The sequence below is a fragment of the Pygocentrus nattereri genome, chromosome 25, assembly GCF_015220715.1.
Source record: "Pygocentrus nattereri isolate fPygNat1 chromosome 25, fPygNat1.pri, whole genome shotgun sequence".
Classification (NCBI taxonomy): Eukaryota; Metazoa; Chordata; class Actinopteri; order Characiformes; family Serrasalmidae; genus Pygocentrus; species Pygocentrus nattereri.
This window is the reverse complement of record NC_051235.1, coordinates 24,988,779-25,016,077: the sequence shown is the minus strand read 5'-3', so window position 1 is coordinate 25,016,077 and position 27,299 is coordinate 24,988,779. Positions and strand designations below refer to the sequence as shown.

The following is a 27,299-nucleotide window of genomic DNA, read 5'->3' as shown; positions in this document are numbered from 1 at the left end:
CCATAGCGTGGTCTACAAGAGTTTTATTGACTTTAATGAAATCATAACCGTGATTTCATTACTCTGATCAGCTCTTTCATCAGTACAGGTTTATTCCATGAAAATCAACTGCACATTATTAGCATCAATCAACAGTGGCTCTGTTAATGCTAATGCAGAATGGAAGTGTTGTGAGCGGTTGCATGTGAAAAGAAGGCTGGGAGTGAGTGTCCAAGGACAAGCTAATGCCTGCAAATCCTCTAAGAGTTTCTCAATGACTGACTGCACATGTTTGACTGAAAGTTCCTGATCTGACTTTCATATACAAACAAACACCAGCGCAAGCATGCAAGAACACCCACTTGTGCCGATTATTGTTCTTATTGTTCTTAAATGCCATGCTTGTTGTTGTTAAAGCTGAACAAATACTGGACTACTTTCTTGGTTACAAGAAAGATGGTCATGCACATTCATGCATAGCTCCATTAAAGGGGAAAAAAATAAAATTTTGAAAAATTTGATGTTGTCTGTAAACATTAATAAAGATTTCAAACATACTACTCACTCTGCAGTCCATCCAACTATGCTGCAAAACCATTCAATTTTGGCTTCACTGTTTATGTGAAGTCATGAAAATCAGTGGATTTACATCTATCTGCCAATCCAGCCTACAGCACTTTAGCTAGGCCCATTTTTGTTTAGGTTATAAGGGGTGTTTCAGCCTGTACTACTTTTTAAATAAAGCACAATGCAGATCAGCCAATCAGGACAGAGCTCATTAACATATTGTATATCAGTCTTAAAAGAGGTGTAACAAGCTGTTTACTTCCAAGGGATAAAAAGAGTTTGGCAATGGATTATATAAAGCGAATTAGGACTGATTTTGATAAATGCACTCAAGAAAAAAATAAACTGCATGACAAATGTAGGATAAGGGCCCTTTAATGAAGCTGTTTTCCTGACCCAGAGAGTGGACGCTACGTTTGCCCCTGAAAGAAACTTTATCTGTGAGGCATATTGTTAGTGCTGTGGTCTCATGAAGTAAAAATGGAGCACTTTGGCCACAATCACAAAAGGTATGTTAGGAGAAAGAAGCAGCATTTGATGAAAAGAACACCTTGCCAGCTGTGAAGCAGATGGGTGGATCTATTATACTTGAGGTTGAGCAGTAGCCAGTGGCACAGGAAAAAATTGCATGGGATGAAAGAATGGATTTTACTAAATATTATCAAATTCTGGATACTAAGCTTGACCCAGAATGTGCTTGTCAATCTCTTATAACTTATAAAACCATAAATTAGCATATTAATATCCCCATGTAAATTCAAAGAGATTCACCACCATTGTCTTTGATCCAAACCATGGCAAATCTGTACATTTAGTGTAGAACTTTACTTAATGTTTTTCTCAATCCAGTTCTTAAAGTTGGTCACTCGTGTGTAGACTGTATATAAGCATGGATTACAGTTCTGCAGGTTGTAGCCAAAGCTCACCAGGCCCAGCAATTCCCACCTTGGGTCAGATGGACCAACCTCTATACTCCTCTGGTCAGGGAGCATAGACCCTGAAGTGTCCCGGGTGTCAGTGGGTAAAAGAACTACGCCCCCTGTTCTGCCAGGACAAACTGTGGCAGAACTGATAGGATGTTGCCTCCCACATAACATGTTATCGCTAACATTAATGGAGATGCCTTCTAGAGCATACTGTCTTTCACATTGCGCCACATCAGCCAGTTCTACCAGGCCGGTCCGAGATACTTCAGAGTCTGTGTCTGGAGTTGGTTCGTGCTGGCCTGCTATAGACCAGCCAGTGATGTATGCCTGTTGGGCAATCACTTCGCCTCCATGCATATGAGGCAAACACACGGGGGAAATGAACGTACTGATCTTCGCCTTTTCAGCCAGCTTCAGTATAGCCAGATCTGACTCAAACGCATTAGGATCATAGCTGGGATGAACCAGGATCTCCAACACCTATGAGAAATAAAAACATCAGGAGATCTAAATAGGCATTAGCATAAGGCATTTATAACTAAGGCATTTATTGGCTAGAAAATACTCCAGCAGCTTGTTTATGAGGGTCTAATCACAGCTTGTAGGGCTGAGACTTTAGCCAGAAAAGTGGCTGCAACTAATTTAATTAATTTATATGAATAACGGGCTAATCCAACCTTCATACCTTCTGTGGTTTCATCTGCCCTCATCAACCCCATGATCACTTAAAGGAATGGTTTGGCAAAAAATCAAGTTTACATCAAACTCAAATTCCTCTTACCCCAGATGTAGCTAATATACCAAAATAAGTCCAGTCCAAAGTCTAAACTTTTTTAGTTTTGGACTAGAGCTATGAGGCTAACAAACGCTAGAAGTCAATAGTCACCCAAATCTTCTCTGTAAATACATCCCCAAAACTTCTTTGAACATGTTTAAACCACATCCAGGTTGTCATTGAGGTACATACTTGTTAATGTGGTTTAGTGCACATTATGATTTACTATGAGGATGAAAACTTCACTGCAAACTGAAATCAGAAACAACAGAAATTGCGAACCTAATCTGTCCCTATGCTTGTGTCGTGTGCATGCATGTGAAAAGAAATCAGATTTAGCACAAGATTGTTGTCTAAAGCACCTGTCTGCTGAGCTCACCTACACAATGAATGACAAACCACAGATGTGGTTTGCGCGGGTGGAGTTTTGGGGATGTATTTACAGAAAAGATTTGTGTAGCTAATTAGCCTCATGCAATAGCCCCTGCATGCAAAATTGTGCAAATTCGATTTTTTACCCAACAAGCATCCACAAGCATTTTTTGTAAATAAAACAGTAGAAGCAATATTGCTCCCTATACTTCCTATAGAGTACTGCAATCTGTCAGAATGATTGCATGTATCATTTAACCTTTGTGTGTTGTTGATGTTGTTGTTACTCAGTGGTCTGGTGGAGCCACCACATTATTATTATTTTTTTTTAATCAATACAGCCAGAATTTATGTAAAAAATACCAGATGTTTCAAATTTCCCAAGGAGCCAGTGTAGGGCTCTCCTTTAGCAGCTGTAAAATCTCTCAACATCAATGTGTTTTATGATGTCAGAACTCATTTATGCATTTGAATACTGAACTATTTGTTACTCAGAATGACTTGTTGGCACAGTAAAAAAAATGTATGTGAATTATGTAAGGATGCATCAGTATGAGAACTGGGTGCCAATGCCCATACTTTTCATGTGCGTGTCTTCTGATGTAGATACTGTTGCTGCTACCTGGATTACAGAGAAATATATTTTGGTATATCTATATGATATATGATATGATAACGATATGAATGTGCATTCCTAGAATTATGAACAACACTGATAGCACTTGTGTCTCTCTCTCTATATATGTATATATAGCAGTCTGCTGCCACTGGTTGAGATAGGATTACAGTGTAGAGTGAGAGCTCTTACCTGCATGTGCTGAAGCCTCTTTCTGTCCCTCAGGTCACTGAGGTAATGTTTTCCCAGCACCACTCTTAGCTCAGCTGTGCTTAAAGGCACTGACTGTCCAGGCTCTGTTACACAGTGTGCAGGCAGCAGCACAGCTTGCTGGCTGACCAGCGCTCCACTGCACACCAGCTGCCATGAGTGCTCCTCTGCAACATTCTTCTGAGAATCATCATTATCAAGTAAAGAAAATGTGTCCCCTCGTCTCTTGGTCCTCCCTGTAATGAAGCTGTCATGGTCAGGGAGGTGGTGGTACACGGCCACATGCCATGGCCAGTGGGTTTCAGCCAGGGACTGGGGTTTGGATGCGAGCTTACCACATACTGTAAAAGAGAACCATATATAAATGACCAATATAGTAGCAATATAGTGAAGAGGAATATACTCAAATAGTAATACACCATCCAGTTACTCTTCTAGAAAACTGCATTTGTAACTGCAGTGATGAACCATGACTATTAGAGCTAGGTCTTCTGCTCAGGCCATAAAACTCAGTAAAAGGGAGCAAAACATTTCTACAATAATGCTAATTTCAACTAGCACTCCTATTGAAAATCCAGCAGTTTGTTAGCACTAAGCTAACAAGGATTGAAAATGTTTTGGCTGTTTTAGATTAACCACTTCTACAACTTCTAGAAAGCCTAGAACAAGGTTTTCTCACACAATTGATCCACCCACTGTAAACATGTTTGGTTGATTTTGGTTAATCTAAAGTGTAAGGCCTTCAGTTCAGCTCCTGAGGTCCTAACCAATGGGAGAGCTTGCGGGCTGTATCTACCTACACACCACGGAGAAAAAAAATCCTGAATCATTTTCTCTTGGGAATTTCAAGAATTTGTTTCCAACCAAAACTTCATATTAAAATGAGAGAATCACTACAATACTAACATAATTTAAGCACAGCATGAAGATTCAATTAAATGAAACCAAAACTATTATTTTTTGCATAGAAATTGTTTGTAATTCACTGAAGGCCTAGAAGACACTGAGAGTTCCCCACTGTGTCCTGGGACATTTTATAGCACTGTTCTACCCGTAGCCAGCTGAACCAAAGTGTCACCGTTCCTCTGGGCCCTCAATATGTGTGTGCTGCCCCCACCTGGTGAACAGGACACATGGCGTCCACTCCACTTGCCAGTCTTCAGACAGGTACGGTGTGTACTTCCAGAAGGCTGATAGAGTTGAGATGTGCATTCATACTCAATGCTGGTGTAGAGGTGGTGAAAGCCAGTAGGTAATACAGCCGTGCTATCGGTGCTATCTTCATCAGCACTCGTCGGCTGGGAGGAAGAGTACAGCTTGTGCAGAGGACTGTTTCTGAAAATAGCAGAGTGATTTCAGCAAATGAGACGCATGCTTCAGAAAGGGGAATTCTGCAGATTTTTTAAAAATTGTATCATTAAATCACTAAGATGTAAATCTAATCATTCAGAATGGCTTGATGTGAAATTCTCCATTCTAGGGAAACTTACAGAGCCAGAATTGTTCATAGTGGTGGAGATAGAGATTCAAACTTGACATTTGTGTTTATTGCATTTAAAAGCAATGTCACAGAAACATAAAATGGCTATATTTGTGCTGCCTGATGCCTGAAACATTGTCTGATGATACTTTTGAGATAAGGTTTTAGAACACATTCCTGGAGGAGAGGTACATCCGGGGTATTATAAGGCAAAATAGTACCCAAATAAAAAAAATCAGATTTTACTCCAATTTGCCATTATCAGCACTACAACTTTAAAAACTCAGAGGACACGTGTAGGTTCACTCATGGTTTAGATAGGTAGTAAAATGGCTATATTTGTGTTGTAGACATCACAACCCCAGGTTCCTCTCAACCACTGTAAGGAAATAAATTCAGTAAGTTTCTCTACAATTAACAGTCATTACACCACTCTGAATGACCATGTTTACATCTCAATTTGAATTATGAAGAAATGTATAAAAGTCAGAGAAATTCGCCTTCATGAATGAACTACTTCATTACCTATCATTTACTTTTTGTGTTTCCCAAAGTATTTGAAATACGTAATAAGAAATACCTACAGGAGTATTGTTTATACCATTTAACTATGCACTGTATAGGTTATTATTATTGTTGTACATAAAATAAAATATATACCTGTTTATGTGTGTATGTTTGCATTTATACATAATATCATACCTGGAAGGAGGCAGAGGTTTCACCACCTTCTGACGCACTAGTTTCGAAATCTTTGGTTCACGACAAGCTGCAACACATCAGCAAAGCTTTCACACTGCAGCATGAAGGGTCTAGTAACATGACATAAGTGTAAAAGACAGACATGCTATTATCCATGACTGTACCTCTGATGCACTGGGGCTGCGTGCCGCTCCAGGTTCCATTCCGCTGGCACGTTCTCTTTGAGCTTCCACTCAGAACATAAGGATTGTTGCACAAGAACTCCACACTCTTTATTTTACCATCTGAGGCCAAGGTTTCTTTGGAGAAGCCATGATGTGGTTGTGGCAGAGAGGTACAGACTTTTTTGGTTGGGCTTTTCTCTGCATTTCCAAGGAAAAATAAAAAGGTAAGCTAGCGCACATCAATAAGCCATACTGCTTGACAGGTCTTACACCTTTCCTACATAAGACCATGACGATCAACCTATCAGTGTACCACCCACAGACACATTATACTGTATCATAGTTACTGTTACTAGGCTGGAAGAACCACTGAACACTGGCAAAAATCCCATTCAGCTTTCTTGAATGGTGATCAAAATCTCTATGTTAAGAGAACATTATTCATTTAAAATATATATTGTATGGTCAAAAGTATATGGACACTCAACCATCACACCTATATGAGCTTGTTTGACATGCCATTTTAAAAGCAGGGGCATTAATATGGAGTTATCTTTGTGACTATACCAGCTTCTACTCTTCTGGAAGGGCTTTCTACAAGAAATGTGAAGTGTATCTGTGGGAGTTTGTGTCTATTTGTGTCAAACTATAGATCATGCTTTGTGCTCAGGGGAACAGTCATGCAGGAACAGGAAAGGGCCTTGACCAAACTGTTACAAGAAGTTGAAAGCATATAATAGTCTAAAATGTCTTTGTATGCTGTAGCATTAACATTACCTTTCAAAGGACTGAACCAAAACCCTGAAAAACAGTCCAGACCATTATCCCCCTCCACCAAACTTTACTGTTGGCATATTACAGATAGAGAACATGCTTCTACTAAGTCCAGTGGTACCACACTTTACACAAGCTGATGCTTGGAATTGCAGCCATTAGTTTTGCTTCCAACAAAGCATGAGTACACATAATTAGTGCTTTGAAGACTGAACATTTGGTACTACCTGCAGAATAAGGTGTGCTCCTGCTCATTTGGAGTGAAATGTGCAGCCACACTGGCCCTTTGTGAATAATGTTGGACACCACTGCGCTATGCACTTCAGCACTCAATGTTCCTGCTCTGTGACTTTGTGTGGTTTATAGCTTCGTAACTGAGTTGTTGCCCCTAGATGATTCTATTGCACAATAATAGTACTTACAGTTGACAGGGGCAGATCTAGCAGGGCAAGAAATTCACAAACTGACTTGTAGCAAAGGTAGCATCCTATAACAGTGCCACATTTAAAGCCACTGAGCCTATCCTAGCAGTCTTTGAGCAGAAGGCAGTGAACACTCTAGACAGGCTGCCAGCCCTTCACAGGGCAGAAACACAGATGTACATATTCTCACACACACTCAAGATCTATTTAGCATCGCCAATTGACCTGACTGCGTGAGGAAACCAGAGCACTCACACCCCACACAGAAAGGAACCTGGTTACCCTGCTGGGGGCTTGAACCCAGGCCCTTCTAGCTACAAGGTGACAGCTGTACCCACTGCACCAACGTTTTTAACTTGTTTGTTAGGAATGTAAGCTGAAGCACTGACAGCCTGAGGAGGCTCTGAATGTCCAAAGCAAATAACCTAACATACAGTAAACACACAGGCAAAATCAGGTCTAGCGTACCTTTTATGCACGTGGGAGCTGTCCCACTCCAGGTACCATTGGACAGGCACATTCTCTGGGAGACTCCCTTGAGTTTGTAGGGCTTATAGCAGAGGTACTGAATTGTAGTTGCAATGTCTCCATCATTATACTGCAGGAAAAGATCCCCATGAGCTGGTTTCTGAGGGGTTACACAGCCAGAGGGGTCTACACAACCCAGGAAATAGTCTTGATTACATGCCATGTAGTGTAATACATGTACAATACAATGTGCATAAGTATCATATGCACATACACTGCTGTTCAAAATGTTGAGAATTACTACTCATGTTAGTAAATGTTATTTTATTGGGCTATGATTTACAGTGTTATTTAAAATATGATAAACTAAACACCGGACAGTCTTTGCACATGTCTATGACATTTCAAGCCTTTTGGGAACAACAAGAAGTTATTGAACGATAAAGTATATGCTGTTTATAATTTCCTGTCAAGTTCTTTGCCTTGAGACTTGAGCACTATACACACACAACTGAGTCCATAATTATTGGCACCCTTGGTAAAGATGGTTAAAAAATGAGATAGTTTTGGGTAAGAAAACAACCTTTAACCATATATCTTTTATAAATTCATATGTGTCACAATTATTTGCACCTTTGCATTTAGTAGTCTGTGCAACCTTGCCTTAACATTGTGTTCTCCTTATAGTTCTCCTATAACATTTCATGAGGATAATACAGATAAAAAACACGAGACGACTCTTTAATATGGAATCTCTTCAGATCCTCCAGGGTCCTGGGTCCTCCCTTTGGACTACCCTATTCTGCTCACAACACAGGTTTTCAATAGGGTTCAGGAGAGTATGATGGCCATGTCAAAAGACTGATTCTGTGGTCACTGACCTATTTTGGTGTGGATTTATATGTATGTTTTGGATCATCGATTAAAAAAGATTTTTAAAAATCTCAAATTTCCAGTCTGAGATCAAGCTGATTAACCATTTTTTTACCTATCTTTACCAGGGGTGGTAATAAAAATGGAACTATATGAGGCATATATTTTCAGCTTCTTATACACCATTTTACAGGTGTATCCATTTTACACAATTCAAAACAGTGACTGTAAGCTTTCGAGTGCTACCTCCAAACTTTTCAACATTAGTTCTTCTGTTTATTTCTTTCACTTTTACCATTTTGCATTCCAGCTCTCACAATTGCTGTGTAGTGTTTCATTTTTTCCCCACCATAGAGCAATTATAAGACTCACTGTTTTCACAGCGTGCCCCTGTGAAGCCGGCTCGGCAAGCGCAGCGGAAAGTCTTAATTGGATCCAGTGAGCAGATGCCATCATTCATACAGGGAGAGAAGCTGCATGCTGCAGGAACAAGCACAGAAAGCCAAACCAGTGAGGACAACAATCTGGAGTAAGAACATCCTCAGTGATCTTAACTCAGCACAAGATACCTGCTTTTGTAAACTGCACCTGTGAGTTCCTGAAATGTGGCAGAGAAACCATCGTAATTGTTATAGCCATCTGATACAAAGCGGATGTGTAAAGAGTCTCCTGAGCTCCGGATTGGTGAAGGGATGTCATTCCCACAGTATCGACCAATGACACGCGAGTCAAGGCTGTCTCCATCTCGGACCTCGACGTAATCATGGCGACAGCTGTGATCAAACTCCAGACTGAGCATTGTGAACCTGTGAAGATAAAAAGTAGTTCAAAGAATTGGCTGCATAATATAAAGCATGAGATTAACTATGATCACTGTCATAACAAAACCAACTTTTTTAGAGCAGGAAAAACATTTAGGGGCAGACTTATTAACTTTTTGCATTGCAGACTCTATTTTGTTGTTAAAAGGTGGGATATGCGCTTGTTTATAACAGAGCATGAAGGTCTTAGAGGACATTATTATAATAAATTATGTCATTTGTCTGTTGAAAAATTAAGCTGTTGCCCCCGTTTGGCAGAAACAACTTCATGTATGTGTTTCCTGTAACTGTCTACCAGTTTCTGACATTTACTGTGAGAATCCTTTACATATTCCTACATGCTGAATTCATTCAGATGTGCAATGTTTGAGGGATTTCTTGCATGTACAGCCCATTTTTAATTCTGCCTAAGCCAGTCCACACCCCTCCCTTTTGTTGCTTTTGAGCCATTCCTTTATGGATTGATGTTTATGTTTGGGATCATTATCCTGTTGAAAGGCCCAACTTTTCAGTTAAAATTTTTTTAGAGATGGTCTCACATTCTTCTGAAGCATTCTTTAGTATGAACGAGAATTCATAGTCGATTGTATGATTACAAGTTGGCCAGACCCTGAGGCAGCAAAGTAGCCCCAAACCATAACATTTCCAGCACCAGGCTTTACAGCTGGTATGAGGTTCTTCTGATCAAATGCTGTCTTTGGTTTTCGACAAACACGGCTTTTGGTACTCTGGCCAAACAACTCTGTCTTTTACTTCTCTGTCCATAGCACACTGTTCCAGAAGTTCTGGTCATTGCTTCATTATAGTCAAATAATTAATTATTTCCTTAAATGTCTGAAATACTATGGCAAAATCACGTCTCATTTTCTTAGGAAACAATTACTTTTTATGTTAAAATCATTTTGGACTTTCTTGACAAGTAATAACTCTTTTTTTGTCTCTACTTAGTCACACTCAAAAATAAATTATTTACCTGAATTGAATTAAATTATGGAAAGTATTTCCACACAGGCTTTGTGTTGATCCAACATAGTTTAATTAAATTGTCTACACTTAACCTGCTTTCACATTTCCAACCCAACTCAATACAGTTTGTTGAACTGAGTTACTAGTGTGGATTTAACTTATGTTAAGTCCAACAGGACAGCCTAGGAGGAAAAACAACGGACGATAGAGAGATGTGCACAGTATGTACATATATGGAGCCAGGCTTCTTTGAGAAATAAAAAAATTCCCCTAGCTTAAAATAGTTAAGTAATGTGGGATACATTATATTTTATATTTTATCTAACACTTAATTTATTTGTGTCTTGGAAGTGGAAATCCAATGAAATCCTAACTCGGAAAAGTTCAATAACAAAGGTTTTTCAATAATAATTCTTTTCTATTTGACTTCATTGACTTTGGCTAATTTAACATTGGGGTTAATTACATTCTTTCATTACTGTTACATTAAATTAATTTAAAAATGGGTCAATTAGTATCAACTTGATTTGTTTTCTTTACATTTAAATTAGCCAGATTTAAGTTTTAGCGCATTTTTCTGACTCACAGGTCACATTCTTGAGAAAATAAGTCCTTATTTTGACCTAATGAGCCTAAATTGTTTTTTTCTCCTACCTGGCAGAAACAGAAAGCATACATAGCAAAATAGCTGGTTACATTGGGCTGATCAAATGCCAACCCCTTAAATGGCAGTTTTATTACACACTTCTATAACCTATGAATAGCTCACACAGTTTGCATTGAACTCCCTGTAGTTACTGAATAATAAACCTGGGATTTTTATGGGTTGATTATAAAGTTGTGCCTGTGTTTATTGTTTGTCACTCTGGATAAGAGTGTCTGCCAAATGACATTTATTTGCATGCATGAGGTAACCCATTAAACTGGCCAGCCCAGTAGGGCAAAGTGTCAGTAGACTATCAGTTATTAGCATCCCTGTTAGTGTATCTGCTCCATAATAATATTAATGTAAAATCTTTTATCCCAGCCATTTCTATTGGTTATGAAAGGTTAGCTAATACAAACAAACTGGGTGAAGTGGTGAAGTTTTGATATGACAGTGACAATATGCTCTTACTTCAATAACACAGAAATCATTTTATATTTGTTTGAGTGAGTTTGGCAGTAGATTATGAACAGTAAGATGAGAATTGCCTGAGTTCCATGGTCAATCCTGTGCTGACATGCAGCGTCCAGTCACATTTGGCATTGATTGGATAGCTCTCTAGGATCACATGACCTTGAGGCCTCCTGATAACTTCTCCACATGCTGGAAGGGAAAACATATACGTGGACATTCTGTGGAAACCACACGTGTGGATGTTTGTGTTTCTGTTGTCTGCAAATGCAGCAGTGCTACATCGAACCCAACCCCTACCGAACCCAATCTTCTAAAGAAAGAAAAACCACAAGAAAAAACAGGTTTACATGTTTAAGATTTCCTCTATGTAGTGTAAGACATGTGAAACAAGTACTCACTGAGACAGCTTCCTCCAGTCCAGCCCTGACGACACTCAGTGCAGTAAGTGCCACTGACGTAGAAATCATCCTTGGCCTCCCACGTGCCATTATTGCACCTTTTACAGTTATCAAACACATTGCAGCCTGCAAGCATTTGATGAGTCAAATGACATGATTGACAGGTACATTCAAAGAATACTGCAGCGCTGGAGCTGTGAACCAGTAATCCAAGCTAACCTGGTAGCTAACCAGTAATCCAAGTGTATTCACTGCCAATTAGCATTGTGCAAACTGAATTCCTAAATCATTACATACTTCCCCTCAAATCTAGCACTTCATGTCATACTGTAGTTCAGTGTTTTTCAACCTTTTTTGAGCCACGGCACATTTTTTACATTAAAAAAATCCTGCGGCACACCACCACTCAAAAAAGTTACTGACTTAATGCAGCACATATAATGACAATCTAATTCCTGAATCACTCACTTAGTGTGAAACCTGTGCCTGTTTAGATTAACACAAAGCTGATATCCTGACAGGGATTGAAGACAGGCACACACGAAGCTCTTCCTCAACTGCTCTCAGTCTCTCTCTTTCAGTTTTTATAGCAGTCATGCTTGAAAAGCCCAGCTCACATAGATATGTTGTGGAAAATGGGAGCAATGTTGAAATAGCTCTGTTTGCCAGAATGGGACCAATGGGACCAGTCAACCAAAAACTGTCCAAAGACAGATCAGCAAAGCTTAGCTTTAAACTAGTCTTGTCTCAGTTCAGTTAGTTCCTTCTGCTCCTGCAAGGTCATGTCCTTTCCAAAGACTGCAGCTGAGCTGTATGGGTCCCTAAACCCAGTCAAGGGATTCAGTGAAGGTTGAGGGGAAATGGTTGAAAATCACTGCTGTAGTTAACTTAGGGAATGGGAAAGAAGCACATTGCATAACTAAAAACAGCAGTAGCAGCTACCCTAATGCCTGATTTGTCCTTATTCTCTTGTCTTTTGTAGTCATACAGTTCAAAATCCACATTAGTCAAGATTGAACAATCTGGTGCAGTTTGAGATGACTGATGCTTTGGACATGCAGTTTGCATGATGCTCAAAGGGTGACCTTAAGTTTCCAGCACTTGTTAACTGAGTTATTCTACCCTTTTTAATTCTTGTTTTTTTCTAAATATTAATTATAGATTTTTTGTAATGTTGTATATTATAAACAGCGTGTTACAGCAGTGGTTTTACAAATGCTGAGGATTTATACTAATGTAAAACAACAATTTTGATGATTGTTGAACTTGAATTGTACAAATGCATTAAAGGTTTTCTCTGTTAACGTTAAAATAATATTGTAAATATCAGTTTTATTTTAATTATATTGTCTTTATTACTCAGTGGAGTTAGAGTAACATAAAATGCTACCAGAAAGGAAGAGAAAATTTCTAATTCAGATACCTCAAAGGAAGAACGACAAACTTTCTGAGAAGTACATAGTTAGTAAAATACTTTATAATTTTCATAAATTTGGTAAAAATACTGACATCTTTATGCAATATTTGTAATTTTTTACACATAAGGTGACTTTGAAACTAAAGAGGCAGTGGAGTGTATATTAGAAAAACTAATTTTTTCAGTTACATTACAGTCAGTGGTGTTACAACCTTACATTTGAATTGCATTTAATCATCCTACAGCGTTTACCACCACAGTGGTAGAATGACCCAGCTACAGTAGCCTCATAGCTACAGCACAGAACTAAAGATGTCTTGGCTGACTGACTAACTTTGGGAAAAAATGGTGTTTGATTTTTGGCGAAACTACAAATGTATTTCTGGTTGGTAAAGAATTTGTCTCTGACTGGACTCAATACAAATGCTTTCTCCAGAATAAATACAAAAATACAATGGTGTAAGTAGCTGTAATTGTTGCTGGAGGTCAGTCTTACCTTGGTAGATGATGCAGGGGTCACACTGTTGGATATCATTGCGGCAGCAGGGCACAGCATAGCCTACCTTTGTTCCCTGAGATGGACACTTACAGACAATCCGCTCATACTCACAGCATGAGCGGCACATGGCGTTCCAGCGAGGGCCTGGACACGGATCATCCTGAGCCCTGGATGCTGAAACACAGATATGGACAAATAATCATAATAAAATATACTTTGGACACCGTAAGAGTTCTTCCTTTTTATTGTTGGACCCAGTTTACCAAATATATGTATTACTCAGGCCATGGAGCACATATATACATATATGTGTGTGTGTGTGTGTGTGTGTGTGTGTGTGTGTGTGTGTGTGTGTGTGTGTGAGAGAGAGAGAGAGAGACAGTACGAGAGAGAGAGATCAACTACATGTACATCATACATAATTTCCACATGAATGAAATGTATAACACCAATACATTTATTGGCAAACACGAGTAAACATAAATAAAATTTCCAGTCAAAATGGTCATTCTGTACAAGTTATTGATGTTTTTAAATATGTTAGATATGTTTTTAGATATAAAATTGCATATAAGATAATCTGCTTGCATGAGGACGGGGAAAGCCAAAGGAAAACAAGTTTACACAACTGGAGTTCAAAGAAAAAAATTAAAAGATGCAGAGAAAATGAGACCCCGAACAACTTTGAAAGACCCAGTAGACACCAATACTGACCCTGTCAGATAAACAGCACTTAAAGCTTTCATCTTTTTAGAGAGAGGAGAAAATACAGCTGCTTCAGATCTGAAAAAAACCCACAGGTAATTCTCTCCATTCTTCCACTGTCAGAAGACGACTCAACACTGAAAGTCTGAAAGGCTGTGTAGCTGTCAAGATGCCCTTAATGAGAAAAAGGGAAACAGACAAAATAGCAGTCGAAACAGGCATCGGGGTTACTTGGAGAAAATGCATTTAACTTCTGAGACTGAAATGTAGAGGTGTGAATAAACATCCCTGAAAGGTTCATAGTACACTTTAATCATATGAAAATGAGGTAATCATTTCAATTCATAACTTTTTTTTTACTTTATAATTTGGGTGTATAAGACTTTATTGACTTTGGAAAACACTGCAGTTACAGTTATGACTCAACTTGTTCTTGGCACACTGACATTTTGGGGAAACAGCCCAGAGTGTTCAACAACCCTTCAGGATTAGGAAAGCAGTAAACATTTATAAAAGGTATTTAAACAGCCACAACTGCTTGCTCACGCTGTTGTGGTATGTGATTTCTGCAGCCCTCATAAATGCAAATCAGACAGCTCAGCACTTCTCCTGTCTAATTATCATCATCAATCATGCATCACCTGCCAAGAGTCCTACCGACATCTTCACTGGAGAGGAACATCACAATGATTCTAAAGAACCATGGCTACATATGAACATGAAGGTGCAGCTGTGTTCTTGATTCATTTTTGTGATGCGTTCAAATTCTGGTAAGTTTGCATTACTATGAGTTTGGAGTTCAATCATAATCTAAATTCAGAGCTGTAAGGTCAGATTTTGCTGGACACTTTTGGACTATGACACACATCTTTACATATTAACATCACAAAAACAGGTTCAATGTTTAGGTCTCAAAATCAACATTATACTGATGAAGATATGATGACAATAGTAGATCATTCTAAGGACACGTTCTTCACCAAATTTTTCAGCTCTTTGAATTGTAAGCACGCTCTCATCAATCAGAGTATGTGAGAAAGTGTTTTTCCATAAGTTATGTGCAATTACACATTTCCACCAGAGGAGTCTCCAAATCCCCAAAACTTACAACGTGTAGCTTTGACATGCATTAAATGTAAGACGCTTTTTTCTTCTCCTATAAATGTATGACGTCAGAGATGCAAAGTTTATATATATAGTATGCACAAAAATATATAACTTTTCATGCATCATCAAAATCTTTCGATTTTACCATAAAGTAAAACATTGCAAGTCATTTTCGAGAGAAAGTGTCTCTAAATAGAACAGCATTGCAATTAGCAATAAGGGTCCTTCTCAGTAGCAGAAAATGGTTATATGACTTGGAACAATAGCACAACACTTTTGTTGCTATGTATCTTTAAATAAGATTCTGTACATATCCATACACAACAGGTTTTCCATCATAGAGAAGAACCATTTAACCATGGACAGAACTACTTAAGTATTTTAATCATTATATGGCTCTATTTATAACTATTGCCTTTACTAAAGAGCTCTTGATGAAACACATTTAAGGGTGCAAAGCTTTTGGCTATTGCTTTATATCCATGCATTTAGGGCCTAAGAGCATTTCCAGTCATCCTTTCTTGGCTAATCTATCTCATATCTGCTTTTCTCATCTGGAGAAGTCATGGAGCAGGAAACATCTGCACCACTGACATCAGTCCACCTCGATTTGTCTACAACAAGGAGCATGACCTTTGGCCCTGATACTGCCCTAAAGGCTGTTGGATATTCCAGAGGTTATTCATCATCAAGCACTGGCCTTCTTGGTCAGTGACTAATACTAATTTCTATGGAGGGCTGGACTCTATTAACTTATACAGATAGTAAAAGCAGACACCGGAACAACGGTTCAGTACTGGCATGGAAAATAAGTTGCATAGAAACAGAAGATGATGTGCTGATAGCCCAGCATACTTTCCTCTAGTGGAAATATTTCAGTTACAAAGCACACCGTACAGACTACAGTACTACAGTAGTCAACTGTAGTCTGAAGAGTTTATATATAAGACAACCCACATGCATTAAATAAGTGAAAAATGAGAGGTTTCCTAAACTGGAATTCAAAAAATCTTTAAAAGCCATACACAAAAGGAGACTCCTAACAACCATGAAAGACCTGGTAGACACCAAAACTAAAAACAGCATTTAAATTTTCATCTTTGAGAGGGAGGAGGGAGAGAGAGAGAGAGAGAGAGAGAGAGAGAGAGAGAGAGAGAGAGAGAGAGAGAGGAGAAAGTCAAGCTGCTTCAGGTGTTTCTGTCCATCCTTCCACTGTGAGAGGACAACTCAGCACTATGAGGACTGAAAGGATGTGTAGCTGTTACGAAGCTCTTACTGACAAAAGGAGACAGACACATCAAACAGAGAAGCTGCCGGCATTCTCAGAATAATAGACTGACCACCCCAGAGACCTCAGCATCACTAAATATGTCCCTCAGATTTTGAGAAGCAGAAAATGTAACCAACTTCTGAGACTGAACTTTGGAGGTGTGGAAAAATATCCCTGCAGATTGCAGATGAGGGAAATGATGGACACAAGCAAATAAAAAACAATATATAACATTTATTTGGTAAGATTTTGGTGAAATGTTATGTTAAATATGTTTTCTGCTTTTTGATGCTAAAAAATGGCTAACTTGTACTTTATAGCTGGTTTGACTGTAAAATTTAATTAAAGGTGGTCTTTGACTTTTGCACAGTACTGAATGATTCTGCCAAAAACCTTTAGGACCTTTTCCTAATGTGGAGGTTCTTTAACTTAAAAAAAAGGATCTTCATGCATTCCTGCATCATTTTTTTTTTTTCTTTAAAGGTCTCTTGTAAGGGTCTTAAAGGAAGTAAAGGAGGGTCTTCTACAGCATCAACTGAAAGACTCTTTTTTAGCAGCAGATTTTATGAAGGTAAGAAGCCCTGTTCTTACCATGGGACCAGGCCGGCAGTGAGCAGCAGAGCTGAAGGACGTGGAAGAGAAGAGCCAGTAGATAGACCTGCCGTTTGGAAAACAGAGAAAACATCCAGATCCAATTGCGTCCTACAAAAAAAAAGAGCATTCTTCTTCCAGGGGTGCCACGGCTAACAATCACGATCAATCTGCATATAAAACACAATCCAACACTTTCTCTCTCAGACACTCCTCATCTCTCCCAGCCCCCTCTCTCACTCTCTCTCCCTCTCTTGCTTTCTCTCTCTCTTTCTGTTTGTCTTCTCTCTCACTCAGTTTCACTCTCCCTCTCTCCCTCTCTTGCTTTCTCTCTCTCTTTCTGTTTGTCTTCTCTCTCACTCAGTTTCACTCTCCCTCTCTCTCCCTCTCTTTCTTTCTCTCTCTCTCTCTCTTTCTCTCTCTCTCTCTCGTCTCACACCTCTCTCTCCATTTCTTCTCTCTATATCTTTCTTTCCTCTATTTCTCTTTCTCCCTCTCTCTTTCTGTTTGTCTTCTCTCCGTTTTTCAATTTCTCACACTCTCTCTCTCTTGCTCTTTCTTCTGTTTCACTCCTCGGTTTCCATTTCTTTTTCTTTCCTCTATTTCTCTTTCTCTCTCTCTTTCTCTCTCTCTCTCTCTCTCTCTCTCTCTCTCTCTCTCAATAGACTGTAAAGACCATCTCTGCTGTATAGCTTAAGAACATCTCTCTGCAGAGCTGCTGAAGTGATGTAAGATCTCTGTTGAGAAGCTTTGATCCAGAGCGAGAGAGGCAGCCATTAACCCTTTAACATTAACACAGCCACATGAGCTCAACTGCTACAAACACTGATGGAATTTGCTCCAGTGTGCACATCATTTCCACATAAATACATTACATCAGCACATTTATTGCCTATATAACTGCATAAACTCAAAACAGTGCCAATGTAGTATATTTTATGCACGTGGAAATGATGTACAGTACAGATGTAAACCCTCAAAAGGTTAATATAATCTAAAATATTTTTGTTATTTAGTCCGTCCACCTTTCACCTTCACTACACTCACGTTTGACTTTTTTTTCCAAGAAATCTGCAGGGATATTTTTCCACGTCTCCAAAGAAGTCTTAGAAGCTGGTTGCATTTCCAGCTAAGGATCAAAATAATCCCAAAGACATGCCAAGGTCTGGTCAGTCAGGTGCATTTGCAAACGTTCTTCTTTTTCACCTTTTTCCTTTTCTTAGCGCTTCTTAACAGCTACAGATTGCTTTCAGATCTGAAACAAGAATGGAGCTTGATTTCCTCTCTCTCAAAGGGGAAAACTTTAAATGCTGTTTATCTGATGGGGCAGTTTTGGTGGTCTACCAGGTCTTGTCCTGTTTAGTTTGGGAAACTCTTGTTTTTCTCTTATGTTCTTTTGACTTTCATCTTCTTTATGCAAGTAGATTATCTTATATATATTCTCCACAGAAATACCTTCTGAAAAATTCTTATTGTTTGTGTTTGTCTGGAAATGAGACACGTGAAGGGTGGTCTCTGACCTTTGCACAGTACTGTATAAATGTGCATTTAATATATTCCATGCATCAAAATTGCACCCACTGACAGGCAGCAAGAAATAACTGCACTCTAAATGCATAAAGTTATGGATATATATATAAAAAAAACCTTCATATGTCAAGTGATACGATTTTAAAAGCTATTGGCATCTGACATTTGATATTTTGTGCCTCTCATAAACCATTATCCATGAATCTGAACAAGACTTGGCTCTAGTCTACTTCACTCATAAAGCTAAGGGTAGGCGTAATGGACAATACAGAATAAGGGTGTCATAAAAATGAGCATAAAAGAAAAAAGTCTAAGGTTTAGAAAGACCCAAAAGCACTGTTCTTGTCCGGTAACAGTGACAGCGGATCCAAAAGAGCCTTGATGACTCAGAAACAGCTTCCATTGTCATTAGTCTGATGCAACCACAGGCAGAAGTAAGCGAGGTTGTTTCCTTTCCGTGGAATATTAGCAGGCTAAGCGATAACACATCCCAAACCCCCTCCACTCCCTTACCCACCCAGTTTGTTTTGAATTACCATGGACACCCGTGTTTCCATGTTCTAAACTGTTCCATACTCCAGTCCTTCTGTACAGAGGAAAAAACACCAACAGGCCTCTCATGGTGTCATTATGAGAGCAGACACATAGTGCAGAACGCTTTCTCTGTTTGAGTGAAAAGCTCATTAAATAAAACGTTCAGTGGTTCTCTAGCAGATCTGGGCCGAATACTTTGGAAAAGGACTGATGGCTGAATACTGAATCCACTGCCTGAAACACATTCAGTACTTATTTCTTTACAATACATAACAAAGTGAAATATTCAGGACACATTTGGAATAATCTCAGCGAGGCACATGGCAAAAACCCTGCTGGTATCACTTTTACTTAAAGGGGAATTGTGCTGCTTCCTCTGATTTTCTGTGTAATTCTTTAGAATGTAAGCGAAGTTATTCTGAGCGTTTGGATATGAAATGCTTCATTGTACAGAAACCTGCCAAATCACAGTGCTGGTGATGGGAACCAGACGTCTGAAGAATTTAATGCCTCAAAAAAAAAACTCCCTCAGAGAAAGTGATTCTGAATGTGCTGCATGATTCCTGAGATGGTTTTTAATAGTTCTGAGATTTTTCTATTTTTTAATCAATTCATTTTTAAAACAATTCATTTCAGAGAGCCACACACAGGGCTTAGTAGGACAAAATAGACTACAAGTAAATAAATAAATAAATAAAATGCTCATAAAAGAGTGGATTCTCCGAGGTCAACAGCAGCCCAGCACGGGGTGAAAAGGTACCCCAGAGTGGGCTGCGTTTGATGTGCAGTAGCCCTTCCTGGACTCACCAAAACACAGGCCAACGCTGTGAAAAGAGAAGACAAGTGAGTAAAAATGGACTGACTGAGCACAATTATGTTGGTAACCTACAAAGCTCTTTCCATATTTGGGATGAAAGAGCTGTAGGGAATTCTAACCTTGAGACAGGGAATTTTGGAGGCACTATAAGTGGACAGTTTTGTCCTATTGTACCAGACCTGGACAGCTGCCTGACCGGCTGAGTCAAACTGAGGTGGCTCACATGTCAAGAGTGACAGGGCAGTGGGACAGCATGTCCATTAGCTGATAATTACCAGTATTTAACCAGACAGTCTTTCCAGCAAGTTAAAATCCCAGTTGGTATGTCTGGCAATGTCTGGTAAAAATACTAATCTAAAGTGAACGTAAAATCCTGTGATGAAAGAGAAGAGCTTGCTTAGTCAATCACAGCAAATGCTACATATTTATGACTTTCCTTCTATCAAAAACACATGTCTGCTGTAGTTAACGTAGGAGTTATGCTGAGGGAACCGCTGCACTATGGAAAACTGAAAGAAGCAGAATTACTGCTAATGATAATGAGCGTGTGCTGCTGTTGGAAGTTGCCCTGTAAAGCCTGAAATAATAACATGAAAGTCACAGGCATTGGGTCAGATTTGGCCATCTTTGGCTAGATCATACATATTTAGGTGTTAACATCACACACATCCTGAAAAGAGAGTCGAGCTTGATGTTCAGATCTCAAATGAAAAGTCAACATGACACCGATGAAGATATGATGACAGCAGCAGACAACTGACTCACAGCCTCAGAAGACTCGGCCTTCAGCAAGTTTTGACTGCGTTCTCATTGAGTAGTCTTTCAGCGCATTCGCAATCATTGGCTTCATCTGCTCGAAGAAGAGGTCCATAGCACATCCACACATTGCATGCAATTATGTATTCTCACCATAGAGCTCTCCAAATCCCCCAAACGTACATAGTGTAGTGTGACATGCACCTAATAGCGAGGCTAGTGATAGTCACTGTAAGTTAGCTTCAATACACTTGTATAAACACTTAAAAGCTATGCTCTAAAGTCTATATACACTTTCTCTGATAGGTTCAAAATAAGCCAAATTGGCTAACCTGGCACATTTACAGTATGTTGATTAATGTACTCCACCTCTGTAAATCTAAATCAATTAAACTATCACACACATATCATGTTTCTACTAATCTGAGGGTTAATGCATTTGTTCATTGTCTATTAATGAGAACACAGAAATGTGGACTGATAAATGCTCTGCTATTCCTATGTGATGCTGTTGAGGAGCAGTTTTACTCGAGCTTTGTAATCTAATCAGTGAAGAGGAAAGCTTAAAGTGCTTTTTATGCAGTACTGTATTAAATCATTTATTCTAACAATGCAATTTTTATCAACCATTATTTCTCCCGCTCTATACATTAGAGGTTTATGAGGAGCCTGTCCTTATTTCTCCGTTATGTGAAAAACAGGACTGCAAAATCATCAGAAGGTGCCTGCAAGCTAGTCCTCAATGAATTGGGGTGAGTGAGGCTAAATGGCTCAGAACAAAAGTTAAAATAGTTTCTGATCACTTACCCAAAACTTTCATTTTATAAATTAGAAGGATGTATTTCACTAAAAAAGCAAATAAAACGTATCTAAATCTTTCCTTTTTTCTACAGCAAACAGGTTTTGGGCAGCAGGGTCCTAGCATTACTTCTACTGAGTGCTGATTGGTTGGCCAGCGCAGCAGCTCATTGGCTGTTCAGGCTCACTGACTTGATGAACATACATGAAACTTCTACAGCTCAATAGCTCTTAAAATATAACATCAGTGTTTTATTAATGTTTTATTCTGTTCAGTGTTTATTAGGAAAGGAATTCTTTTCATATTAAAATGTTTAAGCCTCTATGAACTATAATCAGAGAACTTCAGAGAGGAGAACTGCCACTTCCTGGGCTCTCAAACACTAGAGGGCGCTCCTGAGAGAGTCCAAAATGAAAAGGTTCAGATTGAGCATTTGACCAAAATCATAGTTTATAAATGCTTAAATGAAACATTTTAATAAGCCACTTTTTTGGTGTGTTTTGTCTTTTGAGCTCCAGGTATGGGAGTTTAAAATGGGCCTCCTGTACGTTCATGACGTCAGTGAGCACAACAGCCAATGAGCTGCTCTGCTGGCCAACCAATCAGCACTCACTCTTGCTCAAAAAGAGGAAACAGTAGTTTTCTTTGCTTCTTTAGTGAAATACAAACTTCTGCTCTTCCAAATGAAATGGAAGTTCTGGGCGGGTGTTTAGGAACTATTTTAACTTTTCGTTTTTTAGACATGGAGAAAATAAAATAATCAAACTGAGAATAAAAGTAATAAAAAATCCCCTCAACCCCTCATAACACTCAGTTACTCACCCCTCGTTTCTTCTCACAAACACGCGTCTGCAGAAAAAACGTGTGGAGAGGAGAAAACCACTCCGTAAAGTCGTCCGTGCTCCATTCATCCCCATTCACTGAGGACGCGCTCGCGGGCGCCCCCTGGCGTTTTGCAGTCCTCTGCTATAATTTTGCTCAAACGCTCCGTCTTACCTTCTCATTTTGGACTTGGGAGCGCCCCCTAGCGTTCGAGAAAAACAGAAGACTTTATTTCTCTTACAAGTTTTCTGCAGACGCGTGTTTGTGCGAGCGTGAGAAGAAATGAGGGGGTGAGTAACTGAGACTGAGTGTTATGAGGGGTTGAGGGTTTTTATTACTTTTATTCTCAGTTTGATTATTTTGTTTTCTCGGTTCTTATAAACGGAGGCTCTCTTTCAGCCTATTCTACGTTTAAGCAAAGGCCTGTCTAAATGACTGAGTGACTGACTGACTGACTGACTGACCGACTGACTGACCGAATGAATGAGGGAGGGAGGGAGGGAGGGAGCTGCACGCGCTGCTGCGGGTTTGTCGAGCACTCAGTTTCAGGCTTTTGCCTTTTACTGCGCGGAGTAAACGCTCCACACGGTCACGCGCGAGCCGGAGAGCGAGAGCAGCTCGCGCAGCATACGAACTAATTTGAGGCACAATGTAGGCAGTTTGCGCGCGCACAACGGAGGCTGTTTCTCTGCTGAAGCATGAGGACTAACTCGCTGAGCTTTTTCCTCGCGCTCCTCATGCGCGCCTCTCTCTGCACGCCCTCCCCGAGAGCGAGCCGGACGGAGAGCGCGAGCTGTTCATCCTCGAGCTTCTCGACGCTGGACAGCTCTCGTGTGTCCACAGTGGAAGAGGCTGTGCGCGTGCAGGAGCAAGGAGGTACGACCTTGCGCGCGAGATTCCCGGCCGGATTTGGCGCAGCAGTGGCGCGCCGGTGGTCCGAGTGGAGGGAGCGCACAGGGAAGGCGCGAGTGGTCAGGCTGGAAGCGGGCTGCGGCAGGACCACCAATCGCCTGGCCACTCTCGAGGACGGCAGCAGAGCGTGCGTGCGCTATGGTGTGGACCAGGACCAGGTGCTGGGGGAGACCCTTTGCTACTATCTGTCCACAATGCTTGGAATCCCAAATGTGCCTCCGCTGGTGCTGACCAAGCCAGACCCTTTCAGTCAGCAGTGGTCAGCTGTCAGAGACAGTATAGAAGCCCTGAATTGGTCATCAAATGCTATTGTGTCCCTTACGCAGTGGGTGTCCAATGCCACCCGAGTGTCCATCCCGGTTCAGCTCCTGAGGAAACTGGGGACAGGTGTGCATCCTGCACCTTTGACTTTGGAGAATATGACCTCAAGTGACCTGAGGGAGCTCAAGCAATGGACTGACCTCATCGTATTTGATTATTTGACGGCAAATTTTGACAGAGTCGCCAGCCACCTGTTCAATCTGCAGTGGGACAGGCGTGCCATGGACAGGCTGACCAATAACCTGCTTAGGACAACCAAGGGACAATTGGTGTTCATCGATAACGAGGCTGGACTTGTACATGGCTACAGGGTACTTGACCGCTGGGAGCATCTCCACCAAACGCTCCTAAACTCCACCTGCATGTTTCGGGAGAGCACCGTCCAGCGCCTAACAGAGCTGACGCTCTGCAGGAGTGCGGCCCAGCGCCTGCGTCAGGTGTACCAAACCAGGGAACCACTCGCTCTGGAATTAGGGTTTCTGTCCGAGGCTCAAATGTTGACTTTGCAGAACAGAGTGGACACACTGTATAGACATTTTCAACAGTGCGGCAGAGTGGCTTAAACATTTCTGTGAGGACATTGGCGTGGCCCGGTGGTGCAGTGGGTAGCGCTGTCGCCTCACAGCAAGAAGTTAGATTCCTGGCTGGGCAGGCAGGGTCCTTGCTGTGTGGGGTTTGCCTGTTCTCCCTGTGTCTGTGTGGGTGTCCTCTGGGTGCTCCAGTTCCTCCCACAGCCCAAAGACATGCAGCCAGGCCAAGTGGACATGCTACTCCCTAGGTGTGAGAGATTGTATTTGTATATATCTGTCTGCCCTGTGATTGTCCAGGGTGTACCTAACCTTCTGCCCAGTGACTGCTGGAATAGGCACCCATGACCCAGAAGGATAGGCAGTTTCAGAAAGTGTGTGTTTGTATGTATATATATATATATATATATATATATATATATATATATATAAATGCCCAAAATCATAAAAGTACCAATATACCTGCAGTTACATGTTCTCTTGATTTTCTGAATGGAAATAAGTCAATAAATCCTCTACAAAGAAAACACATACCATTATTTACTGTGTAATACCATATATTACTGTGTAATGCTATATTTTACTGTGTAATGCATGGCACAGTAAGGCAGTACACAGGAAAAATGTTTTAATTTAAGTTTGAGTTTGAGCTGCCTTAAAACTGTGAGGTAACTGAATTTTGAATAGTAAGTTAACAGAACAAGAATCTGTGTTTTGTGCTTTTATTATCTGAGGTTCAAATAATGCAGCCTAAACCCCCAATTTGTTTTACAGCATAGGTTCTTTAAGGGCTCTTTAGTAAAGAAAATGCTTCAGCATAGAACACTCAAGGAACCCTGTGCATGATTAAATTACCATCTATAGATGGTATGTAGAACCTTTTCGAACATGCACCCAAAAGCACCCAAATAGCACCCAAAAGAGTTCTTCTATTGTTGTTATTTTTAGAAGAACCCTTTTGGGTGCTATACAGAACCCTTTTCATAAATGTTCTATATAGAACCATCTATAACACATTGTTGCACATTTTGCATCAAGCTAAAGAACCATTTCATGATGCAAAGAATGCTTTAATCATGCAAAGGGTTCCTTGAGTGTACATGGTTCTATGTATAAGCATTTTCTTTACTGAAGAAGCCTTGAAGAAGCATCTTTTTTAAGACTGTACAATTTCTATTTATATGCTGAGTTTAACATGTCAGATAGAAATGAATCATGAAATATTAAATGTGCCATAACTTTTGCACAGTATACATTTTGCAGTACTATTTTTGCAACATGTTAAATTTAGTATATAAATAGTCATTTTGCATTAAAATGTGTAGAAGTGTGTTCTCTGTTCTCTGTAGAGAATCTGTTAACTTTCAATTAGAAAATCAATAACAGATGCAGGGGTGTCCAAACATTTGCATACAGCTGAACTCCAGATTATCACACAACTAACCAAATTGAAAAGAATGTTTTGAAGTAATTGCCTGACCAACGGTGGACAGTAACTCAGAAACTAATTCCATTCATTCAGTCTTTTTTATGGATTTATTGGATTTATTCCCCCCGCGACCCTGATGGAGAAGCGGCTTAGAAAATGGATGGATGGATGGATGGATGGATGGATGGATGGATGGATTTATTCCAGTATTGTGAAATAGTAGCGCTGTATTTTAGACTTGGTACCAGTTTGGTCCTTGATACTGGATTCCCAGCCTTTTTTATTTGTTTGTTTTTGGTTTTTTGGGGGGTTGCAGTTGGTCACATTGTGTTCTGTAGGGTCAGCTCATGGACTGTGTTGCTGTTGCTCATGCATTTGACTTTTTTAGGGTTAGCATTTTATTTCACACAAAAATAATCAAATGAAGTAAAGAAAAGCACCTAACAAGCTTCAGTTTGTAGTTATTTGAGGTAAAGTATTCTTCTTCTTCTTCTTCTGCCTGTTTCAATCTCAAATTTTACAAGCCATTTGGTCTTGCCAACTCCTCTTGAGAGCAATATGCGATGCCAACTTCAAGGCTGTTAACATCGCTATATTAGCACAAGTGAGCTTTATTAGATGAGCCCTCGGAGTGGAAAGTGAACACAAGTGTGGCCTTTGGCCGCAGAGCTCACAGAATCCTTGTGATCTGGCTCAGTTTTCTGTTCAGAGCCCCCTAAAACGCTTCAAAATACGTATTTTTTTGAAAACCATAACATTGAGTTTATGTTCAGACTGTACACTCACCGCCCACTTTATTAGGTACTCAATTATATGGGTTATATTTATTTACTTAATTATATATAGGTATTCAATTGCTTGTTAACACAAATAGCTAATCAGCCAATCACATGGCCGCAACTCAATGCATTTAGGCATGTAGAGGTGGTCAAGACAGCTTGCTGAAGTGCAGACCGAGCATCAGAATGGGGAAGAAAGGGGATTTAAGTGGCTTTGAACGTGGCGTGGTTGTTGGTGCCAGACGGGCTGGTCTGAGTATTTCAGAAACTGCTGATCTACTGGGATTTTCACACACAACCATCTCCAGGGTTTACAGAGAACGGTCCAAAAAAGAGAAAATATCAAGTGAGCGGTCAGTTGTGTGGACGAAAATGTCTTTGTTGATTTGAGAGGTCAGAGGAGAACGGGCAGATGATAGAAAGGCAACAGTACCTCAAATAACCAACCAAAATCTCTGAGAAATGTTTCCAAACCCTTGTTGAAAGTATGCCATGAAGAATTAAGGCAGCTCTGAAGGCAAAAGCGGGTCCAACCTTTTACTATAAAAATAATAAAATGGCCAGTGAGTGTATATAAAGTAGCACACTCCTCCATCTGTAATACTGACTGCTGACACACCTTCTTGATCCTCTGAAGTTGTGTCATTATTCTGTAGTTAACGTCATGCCATTGTTAGGAACTCTGGGCCTAAGCTGGCTTTCTCTATGAGAAAAGTAAGCGCTGTTTATTGGAGATGTGCCAGCCGCACCCTGTGGTAAACAAAAAAGCTTCAAAGTCGATGCATTCTGTCATATATACAGTGTTCCTCTGAATGGTGAGGTCTTTAAGGAGCTGAAAGAAATTCTACATG

The 27,299-nt window shown here is 40.0% G+C and overlaps 2 protein-coding genes across 2 annotated transcripts; one reads left to right on the top strand and one right to left on the bottom strand.

Annotated features, from left to right (window-relative positions):
* Positions 1-23: 23 nt before the first annotated feature.
* si:ch211-102l7.3 (inactive serine protease PAMR1) lies at positions 24-17,441 on the bottom strand. The gene is made up of 12 exons (XM_037534406.1): positions 17,223-17,441; positions 13,547-13,723; positions 11,634-11,759; positions 11,310-11,424; positions 8,917-9,134; positions 8,701-8,808; positions 7,456-7,641; positions 5,792-5,989; positions 5,628-5,694; positions 4,563-4,780; positions 3,428-3,786; positions 24-1,952 (listed from the first exon to the last, which is right to left on the bottom strand). Exons 1-12 carry the CDS (start codon positions 17,350-17,352, stop codon positions 1,371-1,373), a joined length of 2,484 nt encoding a protein of 827 aa, XP_037390303.1. The 5' UTR covers positions 17,353-17,441; the 3' UTR covers positions 24-1,370.
* Positions 17,442-23,101: 5,660 nt separating this feature from the next.
* On the top strand, positions 23,102-24,615 carry fjx1 (four-jointed box kinase 1). The gene has a single exon (XM_017722780.2). The coding sequence runs from the start codon at positions 23,179-23,181 to the stop codon at positions 24,274-24,276; it is 1,098 nt and encodes a 365-aa protein (XP_017578269.1). The 5' UTR covers positions 23,102-23,178; the 3' UTR covers positions 24,277-24,615.
* The last annotated feature ends 2,684 nt before the right edge of the window (positions 24,616-27,299 follow it).

Bases quoted from the DNA above. Each gene is read 5' to 3' on its own strand.
- si:ch211-102l7.3 (XM_037534406.1), bottom strand. From the start codon at position 17,352: ATGCTCTTTTTTTTTGTAGGACGCAATTGGATCTGGATGTTTTCTCTG. The intron at 4,781-5,627 runs GTATGATATTAT...TGCTATTTTCAG, and splicing joins AAACCTCTGCCTCCTTCCAG to AAACAGTCCTCTGCACAAGC. The intron at 1,953-3,427 runs GTAAGAGCTCTC...TATTTCTCATAG, and splicing joins AGAGGCTTCAGCACATGCAG to GTGTTGGAGATCCTGGTTCA.
- fjx1 (XM_017722780.2), top strand. From the start codon at position 23,179: ATGAGGACTAACTCGCTGAGCTTTTTCCTCGCGCTCCTCATGCGCGCC.